The 23,810-nt window shown below is 38.4% G+C and overlaps 1 protein-coding gene across 7 annotated transcripts in view; it reads left to right on the top strand.

Moving 5' to 3' along the window:
- The window catches only part of UTRN (utrophin), a 1,071,426-nt gene that overhangs the window by 471,046 nt on the left and 576,570 nt on the right, over window positions 1-23,810 (top strand). For all 7 annotated transcript variants that reach the window (XM_073627744.1, XM_073627752.1, XM_073627745.1 and 4 more), the window contains 2 exons: window positions 893-1,010; window positions 21,563-21,768. In XM_073627744.1, coding sequence (XP_073483845.1) covers window positions 893-1,010; window positions 21,563-21,768 — 324 coding nt within the window. The remainder of the gene's footprint in view (window positions 1-892; window positions 1,011-21,562; window positions 21,769-23,810) is intronic.

Raw genomic sequence — 23,810 nt, 5'->3', positions numbered from 1 at the left:
ATTGATGAACAAAAGCACACATGTTTGTAGTCAAGCCTGGGTGGCAACCGCAACTGTAGCTTTCTGCATAGATACAGTGGAGGAGTGAGTGTAGCCATGCTAGGACAGTAAGTGTGTTACCCCCAGGATTACCAAGTGATAATAAAGGAATTAAAGCCTGGAAAAAAATAAAACAATTGAAGGTACCACATCTAAGGACTGGTAATCCTGCAATTTATTACATTTTTGGGGAGTTTTGATATGCTTTAAAGTGATTTTAAGGGTTTGTTTATTTTATTAAAATAACAAATGTGTTATACTTACCTGCTCTGTGCAGTGCACAGAGCAGTCCAGATCCTCCATCCCCAAGCCGAGTGCCCCCATAGCAAGCCGTTTGCTATGGGGGCACTTGTGCATGCTCAGTCCCAAGCCCTGCTCTGTGTGTCCAGAAGAAACACAGAGCAGGGCTTGCCCTGCCCCCCACTCCCTTGTCATTGGCTTTGATTGACAGCAGTGGGATTCAATGGCTCCTGCTGCTGCATCTGAGCTAAAGAGGAGTGAGAGAGCCTTGGCTCTTCTGCACAACACTGGATCCAGATCGGGCTCATGTATGTATTTAGAGGGGTCTACATAGGGAGAAGGTTTTAGAAAAACCTTCTGCATTTACAACCACTTTAATTTGTTAACCAGGATACACACATAGGGCTGGAATTTACAGATAACGATGGCAACCTTTTTTAATATGCCTGCACTATGTGGGGACAATTCAATACACTTGTGCAAATATATATATATATATATATATATATATATATATATATATATATATATATATATATACAGAGTGTGTATATACACAGTATGTATATTATATACCTCCTAGCATTAACATTATTTTATTGTTTCCTTTTAGATAACCAAAGAAGATATGGAGCAACGCCACCCCCAACTTGAGTCTGTCTTTACTTTAGCTCAGAATGTTAAAAACAAAACTTCTAGTTTGGATGTCAGAACAGCTATAACGGAAAAATGTAAGTCCTGTTTTGATCCTACAATGATATATACAAAATGTGTCTTAGAAACAGCAAGCTGATTTAACATGAACATTGTTTCTGCCTTCCAAAGGCAGTGTAAAATACAAGAGGCAGCTTAGATGCCATCAGCTCAAGGAGTTCAGAATTCATCACATCAGATTTCTGTACATTTAAACTGTACAGTACAATGTTTAAGCTGAAGAATATTTAATGTAAATCTGTGTCCAGACTATGAAAATTAATGTTTTTATACATTATTGAAGGAGGCAGTAAAGGAGCTTTAAAACAAACCCTCACCAACCTATGTAGCTACTTGTACTGTGAAGTAATTTATTCTCTACAATTATAACAAAGGCTCTGATGTTTTTCAGTTATTTTTATTATAGTTTTTAGCATCTTGAAAACCCGGTGTGTGTCTGCATTAGAGGGCTCACAGGCTGATAAGCTTCTATTACAATAGAAAGTACATAGGAAATAAGTAGTGAATTTTGAAGATTAATTTTTTCAAAATGTCTGTAGCTAGATAAGTGAGTGGGAGTTTCTTTCAAAGTGCGTTTATTTCTTGTTTAGAAGTTGCATATTCACTTTAATGAAAGTGTGGTCCTAAATGGCCTCATAATAATAAGAGATGCTACCTATTTCAGTATCTCTTGCAAAATCTGATCTATTTAGTACCTACATAGGGTATGATAATGAGCACCACCAGTCCATTTAGGTATCTGTTGCCAAAGTAATATATTTTCTACCTTTAATGGTAAAACTGTGTGTGCCATTTTCCTTGTCAAAAGAAGTTTATTGAGTATACAATGTTATAAAGATACATAAAGTAAGTTTACAAGGATCTATAAAGTAAGCTCATTGTTTTACAGTAGGGTTTATATAGGTAAATATCATGAAATTTCAAATATTAAACATTGGGTTGACGTAAACCTAAATTAAAGATATATATAATTTCCTTAGTTACTTTTGTAGGTATTTAAATGATTTATACCTACTATACATATTGTTTACAAGTAGAGTGTATATAGGTCAAATAAATTCTGATAATGAGCTTTAATCGTAAGGTGGAGAAAAGGAAAGAGAAAGAAGAAAAAGGGTTGAAAGGTAGAGGTATGGTCCACAAGGTTGTCCCGCTCGTCAGCTTATTATTCTTTTTAGTTCTCTTTGAAGCCTTAGAATGGGTGTCTCTGTAAGTCATTTAATCTGTTACCATGGCAACAGGACAGAGTCATTGAAGTTTGACAGGAACTGTTGTTTTATCCAAGGATGCCAAAATTTTTCAAATTTTGGAATTTGATTTTGATCGATGGCTACCATCTTAGCATGGGACATTGTATTATTCATTCTGTGAATTGTTTCTGCTAGTACCAATGTAGGAGATTTCCATGCCTTGGCCACTGTTTGTTTTGCAGCCGTTATTAGTTGGATCATAAGTTTGAATTGAGAGAGTGTTAACCATTCCGGTTTTAGATTAAGTAAAGTTAAATATGGATCTGGTTGTATTATTTTTTTAAATATTTTAGATGCAATCACGAAGACTTCCTTCCAGAAGGTTTGGATTACTGGGCACGTCCACCATATGTGTAAATATGTGCCTATTTCTGGGCATCCTCGAAAACAAAGAGCTGAGGTATTAGGTGAATATTTTGCCACTCTAGCGGGTACAAGGTACCAGCGAGTTAGGACTTTATAATTTGTCTCCAGTGCTAAGATGTTGGGTGAAGATGACTTAGATGTGAGCCATATGTTAGACCAGTCCGTGTCTTCTAAAGTTCGTCCCAGGTCCTCCTCCCACCTCTGAACGTAAGAGGGTCTATTAAGATTTGCTACTCCATATAATTGATTATAAAGTGATGAAATTGTACCTTTAGCAAATGGATCTTTTGTACAGATTGATTCAAAAATGGATAATTGGGATAATGGTGTATCCCCCTTTAGGAATGGTGTATAGAAATTTTTGATTTGGAGATATCTAAATATCTCAGAGTTTGGTAGATCATATTTTTCTCTAAGCGATGGGAATGAAAGGAATGATTTAGATGCTATGAAGTCATTTAGTGTCTGAATGCCTGATGTTGTCCAAGCTTTAAAAGAATTTGGGTAGATCCATGCCGGATAAAAGGCCGGATTTCTGATAAAAGAAAGGAGAGGATTGTGTGGAGATTGTAACTGATATTTGGTTTTTAGTTTATCCCAGAGAGATAAGAAGTGTTTAGTTATGGGATTATGAATTTTAAAGCGGTCTTTAGGATCAAGCCATAATAAATTTGATATTAATAGAGGGTCATTTTCTGAAGCCTCTATAAATACCCATAATGGGATTTCCTGTTTTGCATGGTATTTGGACAGACTGGCCAAATGTGCTGCTCTGTAGTAGTTAGTAAAATTAGGGTATCCCAGGCCTCCTTTATTTTTGGGAAGATGTAGTGTGTGTATAGGTATACGTGGTTTAGAAGAGCCCCATATAAATGAAGTTGCTCTTTTTTGTACTATTCTCAAAAAATAGGAAGGAATTGGAATAGGGAGGACTCTGAATAGATAAAGCAATTTGGGTAGAATAGTCATTTTGATTGCATTAATCTTCCCCATCCAGGATAAAGGAAGTTGCGACCATTGTTTTATTAGATTTGTGATCTGTCTTAATACAGGAGGATAATTGGTTGAGAATAAGTCAGAATGAGATGCTGTTAAATGAATTCCAAGATATGGGATTGATTTTTCTGCCCATGTGAATGGGAGTGCAGCCCTAGCCGGGATCAATTCCATGTTTGTGAGTGAAATATTAAGCACTAGGCATTTCTTAGGATTAATCATAAGGCCGGATAGGGCTGCAAATCCATCAAGAGCTGGTATTAAGTTAGGACCAGAGACCTGTGGTGATGATAGAAAAAGTAATATATCGTCTGCAAATATACATAATTTGTGTGTAATACCTCCTACTTCAATGCCAGTTATAGTTTGGTTTGTTCTGATGTATTGGGCCATGGGTTCGAGTATAAGGGCAAATAATAAGGGAGATAATGGGCAACCCTGTCGGGTACCTCTTTCGATATTAAAGGCTTCAGATTTGTATCCAGCATATTTTATATAGGCTTTGGGTTTATTATATAATGCTTTGATCCATGTTAAAAAGTGGGGTCCAAAACCCCATTTTTGTAATGAATATTGCATATATTGCCAGGATACTGTGTCAAATGCCCTCTTAATATTGAGAGATAGAAAACATAAAGGGATTTTCCGTTTTTTAGCAATATGTGCCAATAACACTGCCCTGCGTATATTATCGCCTGCCTGTCTATTTGGCATGAAGCCTACTTGATCTCTATGTATTAATTTTCCTATAATGCTATTGAGGCGTTTTGCTATTATTTTTGCTAATAATTTAATATCGAGGTTTAACAGAGAGATAGGCCGATAATTCACACAGGAAGTATCATCAGAAAGGGGTTTTGGGATCATACAAACAATTGCCATTAGTGTTTCTTGCCGAAAAGAATGTCCATCTAGAAGTTTGTTAAAAGTTTCAGTGAGAATGGGAGAGAGTATTTCTGAGAATGTTTTATAGTATAAAGCCGAGTAGCCGTCTGGGCCTGGTCTTTTGTTAAGTTTTAGGTCTTTTATGGCGTTAGCAACTTCATCTATAGTTATAGGCTCATCCAAACTGCTTTTTTGATTCTGAGATAACTCAGGTAAGGTTATTTTTGAGAAGAAGGATTCAGCCTCTGTAGGATTAAATTCATTGTTTGTCTTGTATAAAGTTGCGAGATGTGAGTGAAATTTATGGACTATTTTAACTGGATTACAAGTGTAAACATTTTTTGATAATTTCAAAAGTATTGGTTTGAAAGATTTGTTAGTTGAATTTAATGCCCGAGCCAAATATGTACCTGGTTTGTTTGTATTCATGTAGAAATTGTGTTTGGAGCGTTTGAGGGATTTATCAACTGACTCAGTGAGAAATAGATCGTATTCCAATCTAGATTTTTCCAGATGAGATTTTGTACTCTGAGATGGATTATCTTGAAATGATATGTAGGCTGCATTAAAATTGAGTTCTAGTTTTTTTGCTAGATTTTTGCGTTCCCGTTTAAATAGTGCCATTTGTCTTTGTATTGTACCACCCAAGACAGGCTTATGAGCTTCCCACAGTGTTATTGGGGAGATGTCTGTTGTATTATTAATTGATATGTATTCCTTTAAAGCTTGTTCAATGGCCATCTGATGTAGTGGGTGTTTGAGCATTATGTCCGGTAAGTACCACGTTGTGTCATGCGCTTTTGGTATGGCTGAGGCTATAGTAGTGTATACTGCATTATGGTCAGACCACGGAATCGGAATTATATCTGATGCAATAATTTCTGGTATCATTCCTATTGTTAGAAAAATATGATCTATTCTGGTGAAGGTTTGATGAGGGTGCGAGAAATAAGTGAATTTCTTTTTCATTGGGTTACTTTCTCTCCATGAATCTACCAGATTGTATTTGGAAAGAAGTTGAGAAAAAGGTAATCTAGAGGTTATTTTTGATGGTGTAAAAGGTGATTTATCTAGAAATGGGAGGAGGACCTGGTTCGAATCCCCACACATTATCACTGTTCCTATTTTGTGTGTATTAATCACTTGTAATATATGTGAGAGGAATGGTGTAGGTTGTTTGTTAGGAGCGTAGTAGGAAATCACCGTGATTGCTGTATCCATTATATAACCCATGAGTATCAGGTATCTACCTTCTGGGTCTTTAATTTCTGATGATAAGGTGAATGGTGTGGATCTGTGAAATGCAATTAGAGTTCCCCTTTGCTTGGTACAGGCAGAAGCCGTGTAAATTTGTTGATAAAAAGGAGAAATATGTTTTGGAGTAGAATCTTTGGTGAAGTGTGTTTCTTGGAGGCATACTATGTGAGCCTTCTTGTTATGGAAAGTACGGAAGGCTTTGGTCCTTTTTTGAGGGACATTTATTCCCTGAACATTCAGGGAAAGTATATTCAGTGGTGCCATGGCAATAGATCAAATAGTTTTAACTTACTTTTTGTTATGCAGAGCTGACTGTGCAGATCAACCTGTGTGGACTGAAGAGATGAATAGATAGAAAAGAAACCAGTGAATTCTGGAGTAAAGAGTAAACAAAAAACATATGAGATTAGATGATACATTGTATAAATTATTTTTTGCAAGTAATCACAATTTACCCGTGAAAGAGAATAAATATCTCTCTTAGGGGAATAAGTGCCTTCGTCACACTCCCACATAATATGATTGGGAGAATGAGGAGGGCTAATGGGGGTACACGGATCTTCCGCTTACAGGAGAGAAGTGCTATGTCAAAAGACATCAAAATGATGTTTCATTAATTGGAGTGCAGAAAATAGTTTTTGTTGAAATTATTTATTCCAGGGTGGTTGTATATGGTTAGTCTTGCCCTAGGCTAAATAATTCAGTTAGAAAGGTACTGTTAATAACTTTGGTATTGATGAAGATAGTTTGAATTATTTTGGGATTTTAACCCTTTTAGAGTAAACAATTACATATTTTATTCATATGTAACTGTTTAGATATGTTAACTCATAAAATTGAGGTTGTATTGCTTCAGATTAGAATAAACAAAAACATAATTCTAGGAACTAGTTAGGTAATAATATATTTGTTTTAAGAAAAGAAAGAAAAAGCTTCCATCACTTCTGGATTATTGAACATATTTGTCCTAAAAAGTAATAAATCTATTGTTATTACCTGATAATATATAACTGAACAAGAATTTCCTTATTTCACTTATATATTCTAAGGCTATATGAATCAGAAGTAATAAGAAATATAACTGGAATGTAACATGATCCCACACAGTGTGTGACTATCAGGATGCAGTTACATTCAGTTATAAATACAGGTTTTTTATAGAGAACCATCTCTTAGTATAATAAATGAAGAGATATCAGGAATTAGGATGTCAGTCCATTGAATCTTCTTGGTCCATGGATGATGTGGCATAACGGCCTCTTTTGTGAGAATGATGATTCCTATTTTGTTCTGGAATTTTCTGGGTGCTGCCTGAAGGTGAAGATGATGCCATTCTTCTGCGTGTGGGAGTGTTGCTGCTTGTGGGTTCTGTCAGATTTAATTTTAAAAGGGTTTGTTGTAGTTCATCTGCTGATCTGCTTCTGTAAATTGTACCTTGGTAGTTAAATCTGACTGAAAAGGGGAAGCCCCATTGATACATAATGTTGTGGCGTTGCAGTTCCATTAGTTGGGGTTTCATGGATCGTCTTTTAGTAATAGTAAGTTGGGATAGGTCAGCAAAAATTTGATAATTGTGTCCTTGAAAATTAAGTTCCTTTTTTTCTCTTGCAGCAATTAGTATTTGTTCTTTCGTTCTGTAATAATGAAATTTTGTGATTATATCACGTGGGGGTCCATCTTTCTTTTTGGCTGTGAGGGCTCTGTGTACTCTGTCCAGTTCTAAACGTTCAATAGGGATATCTGGCTTTAGTTCTTGTAATAGAGCAGTAATAGTAGATTGCAGGTCTGTCACAGTTTCAGGTATTCCCCTTATGCGCAAGTTTGAACGTCTGGCTCTATTTTCGTAATCTTCGAGCTTAGTTTGAAGTATTAAATTCTCTTTTTTTAATTGTTCCAATTCTGTTATATTTTCTTGGGTTGTAATTTCAATTTCATCCATTTTTATTTCTAAGGCTGCGGTGCGGTTTCCCAGCTCTCTTATTTCTTTGGTTAGGCTTTTTGTTATTTGGTCTGAGGTTTGTTTTAAAGCCTTATGAAGCATCTTTTCAAATTGTAATAATATTACTGGGGATACTGAGGAGGCTTGTGGAGAAGTTTGTGAGAGGATTTGTTCTGTATCTGACTCAAATGGAGAGTCTTGCTGTGACATTTTCTGTCTGTGAGAGCACCCTGATGCTGTATCTTGTGAGGTGACTGGAGCTGCTTCAGCTGCAGTGAGTGCCTGTGAGCTCTTTGTGAGGTGATTTTTATTTCTGCCACGGTTTCCTCCCAGTACCATATTTCCTGCCCAAACTTTCACAGTTTGTTCCCTGGGGCAAAAAGGTTCAAATGGATACCTTTTGAGTCTGTAGGCTCCGCTTTGTCCTTCTCTTCTCTCCTCAGCGGTGTGGAGCTCTAACAATGCATGTCTGCTCCGCTAGGCTCCGCCTCCTGCCCCCGTGTGTGCCATTTTCAATCCTTCTTTACTATATAAAGGAAAGAGCAATATCAAAATTGCTGCATGTGTTCGGCTATCATTGTTGGTTGTATACTGTATAGAGGCAGGTTTTTACTGAGGATGATCTAATGAGTGGTTTGAAGATTTTGATTTGGCTAAACTTTTATAAGCTTATCCATCTAATCTAAAAAGTGCCATGCAATTTGTCAAATCCAAATCTTTCTTCATATATGTTCAAAGCCCAATGTTCTTAGAGGAAGATGATGCTATATCCAGGTTACTTTAAAGAGGAAGTAAACCCTGATGGTTTTTTACTTCATCTTTTTTCCCCTGCTTTCCCCTGCAAAGTAAAAGCATAATGGGCTAGTATGCACTGCCTTTTTATAGGCTTACTTGTAGGTACAAGTGGTGTAACAGGGTTTACAACCACTTTAACCGCTTGCCAACCAGCCACTGTCATTATACTGTGGCAGGTCAGCACGATCCCGTGAACTGTCATAGCTGTACTTCGGTCCCTTTAGGTGGGATAGCTGCACTGCGGGGGTGCCGATGCATGTGGCCGGCGGTCGCGATGAGCGCTGGCCACACGTGATTGCGGGCACAAGAGGCAGAACAGGGACATGTGTGTGTGTAAACACAAATCCCTGTTCTGTGAGGAGAGAAGAGACAGATCGTGAGTCAGGAAATACAGTTAACCCCTTGATCGCCCCCTAGTGTTAACCCCTTCCCTGCCAGTGACATTTACACAATAATCAGTGCATTTTTATGGCACTGATCGCTGTATAATTGTCAATGGTCCCAAAAATGTGTCAAAAGTGTCCGACCTGTCTGCCATAATATTGCAGTCGTGATAAAAATCGCTGATCACTGCCATTACTAGTAAAAAAAAAAATAAAAAAATTAAAATGCCATAAATCTTTTCCCTATTTTGTAGATGCTATAACTTTTGCGCAAACCAATCAATATATGTTTATTGCAATTTTTATTACCAAAAATATGTAGAAGAATACATATCAGCCTGAACTGACGAAAAAAATGTGCTTTTAAAAAAAAAAATGGGGATATTTATTACCAAAAAGTACAAAACATGTTTTTTATTCAAAATTGTCGCTCTTTTTTTGTTTATAGCGCAAAAAATAAAAATTGCAGAGAAAAATTGCTATTTGTGGGAAAAAAGGACGTCAATTTTGTTTGGGTACAGCGTTGCATGACCGCGCAATTGTCAGTTAAAGCGACGCAGTGCCGTATCACAAAAAATGACCTGGTCATTGAGCAGCCAAATCTTCCGGGGCTGAAGTGGTTAAGGACATGTCACACTGTTGGTAACAGCAGTTTTTAGCAATGGCAGAATCACTATCCTTAAAGTTTATGTTGCTAGGAAAAAATAAATTGCAGTCAATAAAAAGGTCTGTGTCAAAGAAATTCCAAGCAATTTATAGTCCAGCCACCTAGAAATTGACATTTGAAGCATTTGGAGCTAGCTACAGAATTGCCACCTTCAGTAGCTACTCTTGTCATCCAAAGCATCTGCTGATGAAGTTGCATAGATATAATTATAATTAGATACAGTAGCGACTCAACAAATCGCTGGGGAAAACAAGAATAGAGGTTTGTAGTTTCTGCTAATGAAAACAATCTGATATGGCAAAATATGTATATGTTATACAGTGTATTTTTAACCTCTTCAATACCGGGCATTTTTACCCTCTTCCTGCCCAGGCCAGTTTTCAGCTTTCAGAACTGTCACACTTTGAATGACATTTGCGCGGTCATGCAACACTGTACCCAAACTAAGTTTTTATCATTTTGTTCACACAAATAGAGCTTTCTTTTGGTGGTATTTAGTCACCACTGTATTTTTTTGTTTTTGCTAAATAAACGAAAAAAGACCAATTTTTAAAAAAACAAAACACATATTTTTCTTAGTTTGTGTTATAAAATTTTGCAAATAAATAATCATTCTTCATAAATTTAGGCGAAAATGTATTCTACTACATATTTTTGCTGTGCCCCACAATCCGGGATGATCATTCGCCCATGGGCCGCGCAGGAATAGACAGATTTTTCAGACCTTTCATTTAAAAAAAAACGAAGGTGTTTATTTTTGCATTTTTATAGTTAGACAGAGATGGCAGAAGACAAAAAAAAAACAATAACAGTCTGAAAACATGGCGTTACCTAGTTTGTAACTTTTTTTTTTTGGACATGCTTTACTATTATATATGATTTTGAGGTTTGGTAGTAAATTATTGATGGTTCTGATTACCTGCTAGGTATCTCGAGGAGTAGCCTTTTCCAATGTAACAAGATTATTTTCCTCCTTTAATTATAGGCTGACAGGAAACATTATTCTGTTACAAGCAAAAGTTATGTTGGAGTCAATCATGCCCACAAGGGATACTTCAAATGATTTATGTATTTTTTTCCATAACTACTTATCCTACTGAGACTTATGTAAGGTTTTACTTGGCCAAAGTTTTGGCATGACTTCCATGCCATCTGAGCATGCTGATACAGCAGATTTTATCAACACACACAATTCTAAAATCCAAACTTGCAGCTTGCAGACACTAGTAAAATCTAAACCAAGAGAATCTAACTGTGGCCCAATACGGCTATGAATGTGGCCCAACACAAAATCATAAACTTACTTAAAAATGTTGATTTTTCTTTCAAATTTTTTCGTAAAAATGCATTTATACTTAGTGCACACATGCGGCTGAACACAAATTTGATACTGTTTCTTTACTGAACTTTTGTAAGTTTTACACTTATGCCCTGTACACACGATAGGATTTTCCGACAACAAATGTTGGATGTGAGCTTGTTGTCGGAAAGTCCGAACATGTGTATGCTCCATAGAACATTTGTTGTCGGAATTTCCGCCAACAAATGTTTGAGAGCAGGTTCTCAAATTTTCCAACAACAAAACTTGTTGGCGGAAATTCCGAGCGTGTACACAATTCCGACGCACAAAAGTCCACACATGCTCGGAATCAAGCAGAAGAGCCGCATTGACTATTGAACTTCTCGGCTCGTCGTACGTTTTGTACGTCACCACGTTCTTGGCGGTCGGAATTTCCGACAACATTTGTGTGACCATGTATATGTAAGACAAGTTTGAGCCAACATCCTTTGGAAAAAAATCCACGGTTTTGTTGTCGGAAAATCCTATCATGTGTACAGGGCATAACAAAAATATCCCACTCTTCACAACCACGCCTTTTCATGTCATCAGTTTTCGGCAGCACCTATATTTGTGAACAACTATTTTCAAGGATGAAGCACACATAGGTCAAAATTAGAACCAAAATATCTGATGGGCACCTTGAGAATACAGAAAATTTTCATTTTGCAGCTCTTATGTGTAGTAACTATTTTTTTTTTAGAAAAAATCTTACAAAACACACAGAATAAGCATATCATCTGAAAGGGATGTTCATTGTGACTTTCTATCTATCCAGAACATTTTCTTACTTTTCTATCACTAATTATTGTGGTAATATTAAGACCATAATTGGAATAGTTTCTCCCATAATCCTTTACATGTTTCATAATTAAGTCTTCCTTGAGCTGTGAAAGTGTCATAGGTAAACAATAAAAATACATTTTCACCCCCAAGCAGAGAAAAACAAATTTGGGAACAAAAAAATAAAACTTGAAGGACTTCATTAGGTCTTTATAAATGCTGTTCTAATGGAAAATTTTGATAGTTTGAAAATGTAAAGCTGTTGATGCCAAATGAATATAACCAATTGTGACACTTCCTACTTTTCAAGTAATAGGAGAGCAATTAATACACAGCTCAGCTACTATGGATCTTGGACACAGTTTCTTTCATGTATAGACCTGCTCAGCTATTAGTTATTTATTTATTACAAATACTTGTATAGTGCCGTCAATTTACACAGTGATTTACATTTATATGTTGTACATTCACACCAGGAGTTTAAAATCTAAGGTCCCGAACTATCACATACTATCATACCAAAAAAAATCCTAATTTCGTTAATTTACCTTCTTAAGCCTGTCTGCTAATAGAACAAGGACCCTGTAATATTAACCACTTCAGCCCCAGAAGGCTTACCCCCTTCATGGCCAGGCAATTTTTTGCGATATGGCACTGCATTACTTTGACAATTGCACGGTTGTGCATCGCTGTACCCAAATATTATTATTATTATTATTATACAGGATTTATATAGCGCCGACAGTTTACGCAGCGCTTTACAACATTAGGGCAGACAGTACAAGTACAATACAATTCAATATAGGGGGAATCTGAGGGCCCTGCTCGTTAGAGCTTGGTGTCCTTTTTTCCCCACAAATAGAGCTTTCTTTTGATGGTATTTGATCAATTTGGCGGTTTTTATTTGTTGCTCTACAAAAAAAGACAGACAATTTTGAAAAAAAAAGTATATTTTTTACTTTATGCTATAAAAAATACTCAATAAAAAAATGTAAAAAATCTGCTTCATCAATTTAGGTCAATATGTATTCTGCAACATATTTTTGGTAAAAAAAAATCTCAATAAGCGTACATTGGTTTGCGCAAAAGTTATAGCGTCTACAAACTATGGGATATATTTATTGAATTTTTTTTTTTTACTAGTAATGGCGGCAATCAGCGATTTTTAGCGGGACTGTGACATTGTGGCAGACAAATCTGACACTAGGTGACACTTTTTTGGGACCAGTGAAACTAATACAGTGATCAGTGCTAAAAAAAAATGCACTGTCACTGTACTAATGACACTGGCAGGGAAGTTAACATCAGGGGCAATCAGAGAGTTAAATGTACTCCTAGGGAGTGCTTTCTAACTGTGTGGGGGATGCTTTACTGGGGGAAGACAAAGATCTGTGTTCCTGCTTAGTAGGAACACAAGATCACCATCTTCCCCTTTTACAGAATGGCGATCTGCCTTGTTTAGATAGGCAGACTGCCATTCTGCGTCTCCTGAAACCGATCTGAATAGACTCCCGGCGGGCATCACGTCCACCAGACACACTGATTGGCTCCCGTTGTGTCTAATCACAGTGGGAGTAGGCCGGCACGTGTGCGCCCCAGACACAGTGCACAAAATCACATACAGGTAGGTGTTTTCGTGCAGGAGGGCCACCCTGCCGCAGTATATCTGCGTGAGGCAGTCCTTAACAGGTTAAAGTGAAACAAAGCAAATTTTTTTCCCCAATTTTTTTAGTTGAGCAAGTCCAGATTTACATAATATTATACATATGTCTCCTTGAAAATGTGTCTTTTTTGTTTCTCAGCCAGTCCCCAAACCACTGCTCTCACCCTTCTGTTCTGGTTCCTCCTGTAGCTTATCGCCTTCTAAGGAGTCACCTAAAGCCTAGTACACACAGGCCGAATGTCGGCTGGCATCAGCTGGTTCTATAGAAGTCAGCCAACATTCGGCCCGTGTGTATGTCAGCCGGTCCGACAGAAGCCAGCTATTTGGCCGGCTTCTTTTGAAGGCTTATGACCGAAAATGGTCTGCCGACTGACTCCCGGTGCACGTTTAGGGGATATTTACTTTACCTACAGGTAAGCCTTATTTTAGGCTTACCTGCCGGTACAAGTAAACCGTGGGGCCTTTACCACTTTAAAGTGGAACTACACTGCATCTGAGCATTACAAACCAAAAACGCTATTTAATTCAGATTTGGTATTGAAGGTAAACTCATCCATCCATGTCTCTGTTTTATTTTGCTGCAAAATCTCTTTGAAAAACAGTCCCTAGCATTTCTGCCAGTGTCCATCTTGATAAAGGGCAGTTTGCGGTAATCCCGAGTATGGCTCGGGGTGAATTTTTATTACCAAAAGCGGTACCCCGAGCCATACTCAGGATTGCATCGCAGTATCAAGGGAAAGTTCCTTACCTTGTCCCCAGGATCCTGCGATGTCCTCCCGCTGTGTCTGCGGGCTGTGTCTTCCACCCGATCTACTGTGTGCCGTGCTCCGTTCCCTGCAAGCGTTGCAGCGCATAGAGGCTGAGCCTGGCGCTGAATTCAAAAAGTGCAAAAAACAAAACACATACAGTACACTGTAATCTTACAGGTTACATTACTGTATCAAATCATTTCACATCCCTTTTGTTCCTAATGCTTTGTCCAGTACCCTGCATGCAGTTTTATATTATATATAGTGTGCTTTCTGCCTGGAAACTTGAGATTGTCCATGGCAACCAAAAAGTGTCCCTTTATGTCAAAAGTGGTTTAGACCAGCTAGAAAACAGTGATCATAAATTAGAGCACTTGCAGAATTGAGCGATAGTGATTAGTGGGGAAATTCGTCATCAAACACTGAAAGTAACGACAGCGACAATTTTGCAACTGAGCAAATTTGAGTGTTTTTGATTTGATTACATTATTGAATACATATTATTATTATTATTATATTATTATTTGTTATAAATATTTATAGTTATTTATTATATTATAATTTATGATTTCGTGTTTCAAACTTTATCATACCTAAGATGTCTACTAGACTCTTGTTTGGACTTTAAGTGAGTTATTCCTAAGATTTACAGACCTACAATATAAAACGCCAAATTTCCATGCGAAACAATGTACCGCTTTGAGACACAAAAATCTGACATAATCATACTGCCAGGGAGGTTAATGTAGCATTTACTTCTTAGAATCTATCTGCCCTTACTTGGAATGTATGACATCATTTGCCTAGGCCTGGAAACCAGTAAGTAACTGAGGAAATATTTAAAAAAAACTTTAAATATCTATTTCCTATCTATTTACTAATGCTATCAGCATAACGACTCAAAATAGTCAATGCTTATTGTTCGGTATGTGTCTATCCAATACATAGTTACATAATTACATAGTAGGTGAGGTTGAAAAAAGTCCATCAAGTCCAACCTATGTGTGTGATTATATGTCAGTATCACATTGCATATCCCTGTATGTTGCGGTCATTCAGGCGCTAGTTTTTTGAAACTATCCATGCCCCCCGCTGAAACCACTGCCTGTGGAAGGGAATTCCACATCCTTGGCACTCTTCTTCTACATTAAACGGACACTAAAGGTTTGTGTTTTTTCACCTTATTGCATCCTATGCATTAAGGTGAAGAAACACCTGTCCGTGACCAACCCCCAGCCCCCCCCCCCCTTTTTCTTACCTCTTACCTGAACCCTCAAACTTGTCTCACGGGGACGCATTCTCTCTCTGCAGGGGGTTCTTGGCTCTTGTTTGGATAGATTGATAGCAGTGCAGCCATTGGCTCCCGCTGCTGTCAATCAAATTCAATGACACGGCCGCCAGGGGGCGGAGCTGAGTCCTGGACTCAGGAGCGCGCCCGCAAGGTAACCCCCCGGGAGAGCGCTTCTCCCGGGGGGGATATCTGATGCGGGGAGGAGCCAAGAGAGCCGCCGAGGGACCCCAGAAGACCAGGTTTGGGGCAACTCTGTGCAAAATGAGCTGCACAGTGGAGGTAAGTATGATATGTTTGTTATTTTAAAATAAAAAAAAAACAAACCTTAAGTGTCCCTTTAAACCTCACTTGCCATGTAGTTGCTCACCCCATTAATTTGATCAGATCTTCTTGCAAGGTTTCCACATCCTGCGGAGAAGTTATTGCCCTTAGTATCTTAGTAGCTTAGTATCGTCCCAATATACAGAGATTGAACTGTTTACCCCATCCTCCAGGTTGTTTATGAACAAATTAAACAGGATTGGTCTCAGCACAGAATCCTGGGGGACCCCACTTCCCACCTCTGACCATTCTGAGGATTCCCCATTTATCACCACCTTCTAAACACACTGCTGTAGCCAGTTTTCAATCTATGTACTCACCCTATGGTCCATGCCAACTGACCTTACTTTGTACAATAAACGTTTATGGGGAACTGTGTCAAATGCTTTTGCAAAATCCAGATACACCACGTCTACGGGCCTTCCTTTATCTAGATGGCAGCTCACCTCCTCATAGAAGGTTAATAGATTGGTTTGCCTAGAACGATTCTTCATGAATCCATGCTGATTCCTGCTAATCATACCGTTTTCATTACTAAAATCTTGTATATAGTCGCATATCATCCCCTCCAAGAGCTTGCATACTATTAATTTTAGGCTAACTGGTCTTTAATTCCCTGGGATGTATTTTGGCTTTTATTTAAATATTGGTGCTACATTGGCTTTTCTCCAATCAGCTGGTACCATTCCAGTCAGTAGACTGTCAGTAAAATTTTGGAACAATGGTCTGGCAATTACTTGACTGAGTTCCCTAAGTACCCTTGGGTGCAAGCCATCTGGTCTCCATGATTTATTAATGTTAAGTTTCCCAAGTCAATTTCTAATTCTGTCCTCTGTTAGCCATGAGGGTGCTTCCTGTGCTGTGTCATGAGGACAAACACTGCAGTTTTGGTTACTGAAGCTCCCCAATTCCCTTGTGAAGACTGAAGAAAAGAATAAATTCAATACCTTCGCCATATCCCCATCCTTTGTAACCAGATGTCCTTCCTCATTCTTTATGGGGCCAATATGGTCTGTCCTCCTTTTTTTTACTGTTTATATATTTAAAGAATTTCTTGCGTTTTTTTTTGCTCTCCTTTACTATGTCTTTCATGTTCCATCTTAGCCACCCTAATTGCACCCTTACATATCTTGTTTCATTCTTTGTAAAGTCTGAATGCTGATGATGATCCCTCAGCCTTGTATTTTTTTAAGGCGTTCTCCTTTGCTTTTATATGCATTTCTACATTGGAGTTAAGCCATTCAGGACTTTTGGTCACTTTTAAATTTATTTCCCAATGGGATGCACTGGCTAATGACCTTATTTAATATGCTCTTAAAGCAAACCCATCTCTCCTCCGTGTTCTTTGTTTCTAAGAGTTTATCCCAATTTATATCTTCTAGCAAGGTTCGTAGTTTAGGGAAGTTGGCTCTTTTGAAATTTAGTGTCTTTGTGTTCCCCTTGTGTTTCCTAATTGTGTGATTTATACTGAAGCCAATTGACCTGTGATCGCTGTTTCCTAAATTGCCCCGTATTTCCACATCCGTGATCGGGTCTGTATTGTTGGTAATCTGTAGATCCAGTAATGCTTTATTTCTAGTTGGTGCGTCTACCATTTGACCCATGAAATTGTCCTGCAAGACATTTAGGAACTGGCGAGTTTTAGACGAATGCGTGGTTCCCTCTGCCCAGTCTATGTCTGGATAATTAAAATCCCCCATTATAATAACACTTCCCATCCTTGCTGCTAATCCAAATTGCGATAAGAGGTCCGTCTCCTCCTCCTCCCACAGGTTAGAGCGGATATAGCATACTTCCAGTATTATTTTCCCCTTAGCTTCATCCCTTTGGAGCTATACCCATAAGGATTCCACCTCTTCCCTAGCTCCCTTATTGATGTCATCTCTCACATTCACTTGTACATTATTCTTGATATATAGGCATACCCCTCCCCTTTTGTACTCTCTCTATCCTTGCGATAAAGGGAATACCCTTGAATGGTTGCCAGCCAATCATGAGAGCTGTTGAACCACGTCTCTGAAATTCCCACAAAATCTAAATCCTCCTCGTTCAACAGTATCTCTAGTTCATCCATCTTGTGCCATCTTGTGCCTTCTGGCATTGGTGAACATGCCACGTAGTTTAGACCGGACGTATACTGTCCTCTTATTGGGTGTTCCAAGATTGCAAATAGGACTTGTTACTATACTTACCTTGGTTTATGTGCTTTAGTCAACCTACCACTAATGCCCACCAATACTAACCTCTGGAATATGTTCATTACTGACTCTACCTTTGGACCCTGCCCCCCTGTCGCCTAGTTTAAAAACCCCTCTAACTTTTCAGGTCTCTTCACTCCCAGCAGATCTGCATCCTCCTCATTTAGGTACAGTCTGTCCCTTCTATAGAACTTGTGACCGACTGAGAAGTCAGCCCAGTTCTCCAGGAACCCAAACCCCTCCTTACTACACCAGCTCCTCAGCCACTTGTTTGCTTCCCTAATCTCCCTCTGCCTTTCTGGTGTGGCTCGATGTACCGGTAGTATTTCTGAGAACACTACCTTGGAGGTCTTTTTCCTCAATTTAGCTCCTAAGTCCCTAAAATCGTTCTTTAGGACACTCCACAGAAACATTTGTACATGGTAAATATATATATAGAACAATCATGCGTGGGTAATATATTGTCATGAGCCAATGTATTCATAATGTGTAGGAAAGCCAAATCAGAATTCAATTTTCTAGCTGTTTTTCATTTGGAACTTCAAAGACAGTGGGAAATGCTAATAATACATTTCATTTATGAAAATCCAGTAGATAAAACACATCAAGAGTAGTGAATAGAAATTTTTAATATAAAACATTATAGCCATGGGAGATTCAGTTGTATTAGAGCACATCAATGCAGCAGCATTTTCCTTAGTATTCTAGGCCCATTGAGGGTTCTCATTATATTGGAATAGTTAATTGCTTCCAGAATGCTGACAATAGATCAGGCAGTTATGTAACCAATGTAAGATAAGGGTAATAAATCCAATAAGTAAACAATGAGTTCTGACGGGTGTTTTAAAAAAAGCTGTAATGGAATCATGGAGGATGCCACTGCTGACTACTGTTTGAAAATGCTCGTTGTCTGGCCGCAACTGGCTTTTCTGCTTCGCTTCAGTAGTCCCAGAACTTCTCTAATCCTCCAACTTGTTAAGTCAGTGATTTGATGGGATCAATTTACTGCAGAAGTAGAGGCTGACTTTGCTGGATGTACTGTATCTTCACTTGGCTTATACAAGGATCTTCAAACGACGGCCCTCCACCTGTTGTGGGACTACATGTCCCATGAAGCATTGTAAAACTCTGACATTCACAGACATGACTAGGCATGATGGGGATTGTAGTTCCTGAACAACTGGAGGGTCATAGTTTGGAGATCCCTGGGCCTTAGTAAATAAGATGAAGCTGTGTTCACTTTGAACACAAAATTATGTGCAAGAGAAATAAAAGAAAACATTGCTGCTTTCAGTGAACATACCTTTACTTACTTCACTACGCTATTGGTTCACACTCATGCGGCTCTGTAAGCTGTGTTTTGCATGGGCACGGCAGCCTATTTATTTAAATGGGCTGCTGTGCTTCCTAAAAACGCAGGGAAAAGGTCACTGCTCTATTTTTTAAATCACAACCCTGGAAACCGCAGTGCAGTGCAGTTTCCAGTGTGGGAAGCAGCTGCTGCAATTTCCAGTGTGAGCGGGAGCCATCAGGATTAACGGCATCCACAGCCATCTAATGCATTTAATGTGCGGGTAATTGCGGCTGTGGGAACGGGTGTGGACCCGCAAGCGGGAACCACCGGAAAAAGTGTGAACCAGGAGGGGAACATGCTATATTCCTTTAGTAAAGAAGCCCTAAAATGTTCAAGATAATAAATCGGCATACAATCAGTCAGATTGCCAGGAATAGCACATCTCATCTTTCTTTGGCAGGTTCATTTTGATATCTAAAATCTGCCAGTATACTGAAAACAGCTATTCAAAAACTGAAGTCTAATTGTTACGTGGCCTTGGTGCAAGCTCCCTGGAATCCAGATTCAGTTATATTATATAACCTAATTGCACTCACTACCTATTTGAGTTTAATCTTCCTTAGAGCTTAATTCATTTACTGGTTCTGTACAGTCCCAGGCTGTAGATAAACACTATAACCAATTATTGAAAATGGAAAACCAAGTTAAGAGTCAGTTTTAATTTCTAAACAATGAATGTTTATTAAACGAAGGTGAGACTAATAAAATAACATTCCATTCAGATAAACTGTACAGTAACATTGAAATGATCAAACTGCCAGGCCTAACCCTTGTATGTATGAATGTTAAGGCTGCATTCAGGCTCCATACACACTGGGCTTAAAAAAACACCAGTTCTCTTGCCAGAAAAAAAAGATCTCATATAGAACATCTTTGTAGAGATGTTTAAGCGTGCTTAGGAGTGTTTAGCCTTGTTTCTGCAAGTCAGCTCAAATCAAAACAGCAAACCAAAAGCGGGACCACGAGTTTCTGCTACACTCACTGTGTGAATGGAAAGTGCTTAAGAGTGAGTTTTTAGGCAGCAAGGATGACCCAGGAGGAGAGGTGAGGTTTAAAAAACACTGATCCATCAAAGTCACATAGGAATGCTTCTTATCTTTGAAGTGGCATTGAAATCACAAGTAAATCATACTGCATAGTCGCACTGGAAATCGCACCAGAATCACATGAGAATCGAATTAGAATATGTGGGAAGAGATATCGGGAAAACAGACACAAATAGAGGAGAGCCGATCAGCTGCTCCTCTGACAGGGGAGGTCTGTGCTGATCAATTATACGCGCAGCCCCCCTAGGATGCCCACACTGGACCCCCAGGGACGCCACCAGGACCACCAGGGATGTCACCACCAGGTGTGCCACCCTTGACCACCAGGATGCCAATCAGTGCCCACAATGGATGCCAATCAGTGCCCACAATGGGCATCACTGATTGACAGGCATTATTGTTTGGCACTGATTGGCATCCATCAGTACCATACATTACAGTACATCAGTGCCACTTATCAGTACCCATCCATGCCCATCCGTGCCGCCTATCAGTGCCCATCTGTGTCGCCTATCAGTGCCCATCCGTGCCGTCTATCAGTGCCCATCAGTGCCACTTATGTGTACCCATCAGTGCTGCATATCAGTGCTGCCTATCAGTGCCGCATATTAGTGCCCTTCAATGCCACCTCATCAGTGCCACCTCATTGGTGCCACCTTATCAGTGCCCATTAGTGAAGGAGAAAACTTACTTATTTACAAAGTTTTGTAACCGAAACAAAAAAACATTTTTATTTTTTTTTTTAAATCTTCGGTCTTTTTTTATTTGTTTAGCAGAAAAAAAAAAAAGATCCCAGAGGTAATCAAATACCACCAAGAGAAAGCTCTATTTGTGGGAACAAAATGATAACAATTTAGTTTGGGTACAGTGTAGCATGACCGCACAATTGTCATTCAAAGTGCGACAGCGCTGAAAGCCGAAAATTGGTCTGGGCAGGAAGGTGTATAAGTGTCCTGTATTGAAGTGGTTAATGACCATTTATTTTGCAAATTGAACATGCTCTGTTTCTTTAGTTAATCAACCCTATTGAGTTGCAGTGCATATTCTTTACTCACTTGTAGAAATATATCTACACTTTTTATTGGAACCAAAGCTTTTATCTTTTCTGTTTATTTCCTATTTATCACCTTGTCAGTTAGCATGTTTTGTGTCATTAAGTGGTACCGAATTAGCTGTTTTAATAAATAAGATATTATGTGTATATTTGCATGATGAACAGTACAGTAAAAAAAAAACCCCATCATACTATGCTTTTTTATTAACTCCTAATTTTTTTAAACGGCACAGCGGAAAAGTTGAAGAATCAGTGGGACAGCACACAACATGGCATTGACATGCGACAAAAGCAGCTACAAGATATGTTATCTGACAGCATGAAGTGGGAGGAGCTAAGGAAGGAGTTGCAGAGTATCTTGGACCAAGCAGATTTCCGCCTATATACCCTGATGCAAACATCCAAAGACACACTCGTCAAACAGATTGCAGAGAACAAGGTAAATTGTCACTGAGGTGGTAGTTTTAAAGATGCAGGAAAACCTGGTGCAGATCTTCATAACTACCAGGTAGATGGCTATTACTTCCCCATATGCTCCTCTTTGACCTTTTCTGTACTGAAGTGATATGCAAAGTAAAAGAAGCTATAGCAAACAACAAGATTTTTTTTTTATTGGTGGATGTAACCACCCTCCCTCTCCACCTTCTCCAATCAGAAAATGCTTTGTATTCATTGAGAAAATGAAAAAAGTCTTTTCTGAATGGCACTTGTGCCAACCTCCTGTGTCCATAATGCAGCAGGGCAGCTGTTCGCCATGGGACCTGGAAGCAAGTGGAGGTCACCGGAGTAGCCGTGTCTACTACAGCGATTTCCAGCTTCTACTAGAGGGATCTCACAGGTATGGTAAATGCATAGTCACATTGGTCAGAGCTGGTCCAATGTAACTATATAAAAATGCCATACTGGGAGTTCTTTTTTTAAATGTTTGTAAAGGAAGCCACAGTGTAGTTTATGTTATAATAGAATATGGAACGTGTAAAAAGGGTACAGAATGGAAGAAACTCCCACTCCCAAAGTAAAACTATAGATGGTATGATCATCCAATTTAGTTTTTCTTGGTGAAGATGGTGCTAATAAAAATAAATGATCGTAATCATCAGTTATTTAATTAGTTATTAAAATAATAACTGCTAACAATATAAATATTTGGATAACAAATGCTTTATAACCTCCACATGAGACATACATTCAGAATACTGTATGCTTAAATTTTAATCACATATTTTTTTAATTATTCAAGTATATTTTTTTTATATTTAACTAGCTTGAAAATATATTGTTCAGTTTGTTTTCCTTGGCCCAGCAGGTACATGCAGTTGTTGCCATTGGACTGCAGAGGGAGGTCTTGTAACATTGTATTGTAACACTGGAATGGCTTTATGCATTTAAAAAGTTTCACTTCGTTAGATGAACTGCGTGCTTCTGTGTTAAAAAAAATGAATCTCTTTACAGCCACATACTGTATATACATATTTAGTGTGCTTACATGACATTTTACATAATATTACTGAATCTTCAATGCATTGTATTTTTAGTACACTTCTATAAAGGCAAGGTGTAGTGTCTTCCCTTACTTTTTAAATGGTTTTAATATTTTTTTAGTAAGGCAAATCTAAAATATTGCATGGAAAAGATTACCCCTGTGCAGTCAACTGATGACAAGTAAAAGCCTGGTACTCCAGTGTAGAGATTGATTGAGTTGATTTACTGACGTTTTGTGAACATAGACCTAAATAGCAGTACAGTAGGTTTACTTGTGACTTTACCTTGTTAAAAACACAATAAAAATATTTCCCATGAAATCCTATGGGACTCTTCACACCACTGCTCTGTTGGTGCAGTGTGTTTTGGAAAGTCATGCATGCTGCATCTTTGGTGCGCTTTTCAAAACCACACCAAAAGCTCAACTCCCCATTGAAAAGGATGTTGTGTTTTTGCTGCATGTGTGTTTTTTCAGTCACATGTCCATGTTTCACAGGTGCATGCTGGGAGTCAGTCACCCATAAAAACACACTGGAAATGCATCAAAATCGCATATCTGTTTCAAATGCATTTTTTCAATGGAGCAGTGTGAAAGTCGGCATGAACAGTCAGCAACAAGTTAGTGCTTGGCTTTCTTGTTTGACAGCCCAGCACAGCTGAACATATCAAATCATGTACATTTTATTAAACATGGAATCCCTGCAAGTCACACACTATGCCATGTAACTTGAACAATTAATATGTGTTCCAGTGCACATACGCCAGTGATGTCACTGGCTGCTACACATGTAAATATCTCCCAAATGGCGCACGTTTAGGAGATGTTTACTGTACCTACAGGTAAGCCTTATTATACGCTTACCTGTAGGTACAAAACAACAAAGGGAGTTTACTCGCACTGTAATTTATTGACAGCAGTTTCTTATTTGTTAAATACCCCCATTTAAAGGTAACCTCTAGTCAAAACAAAAATTGCAATTATGGGATGCATACGGGAAG

Source organism: Aquarana catesbeiana, linkage group LG04, assembly GCF_042186555.1.
Source record: "Aquarana catesbeiana isolate 2022-GZ linkage group LG04, ASM4218655v1, whole genome shotgun sequence".
Lineage (NCBI taxonomy): Eukaryota > Metazoa > Chordata > Amphibia > Anura > Ranidae > Aquarana > Aquarana catesbeiana.
The sequence above is the reverse complement of the archived record's forward strand: the minus strand, read 5'-3'. Positions and strand labels throughout refer to the sequence as shown.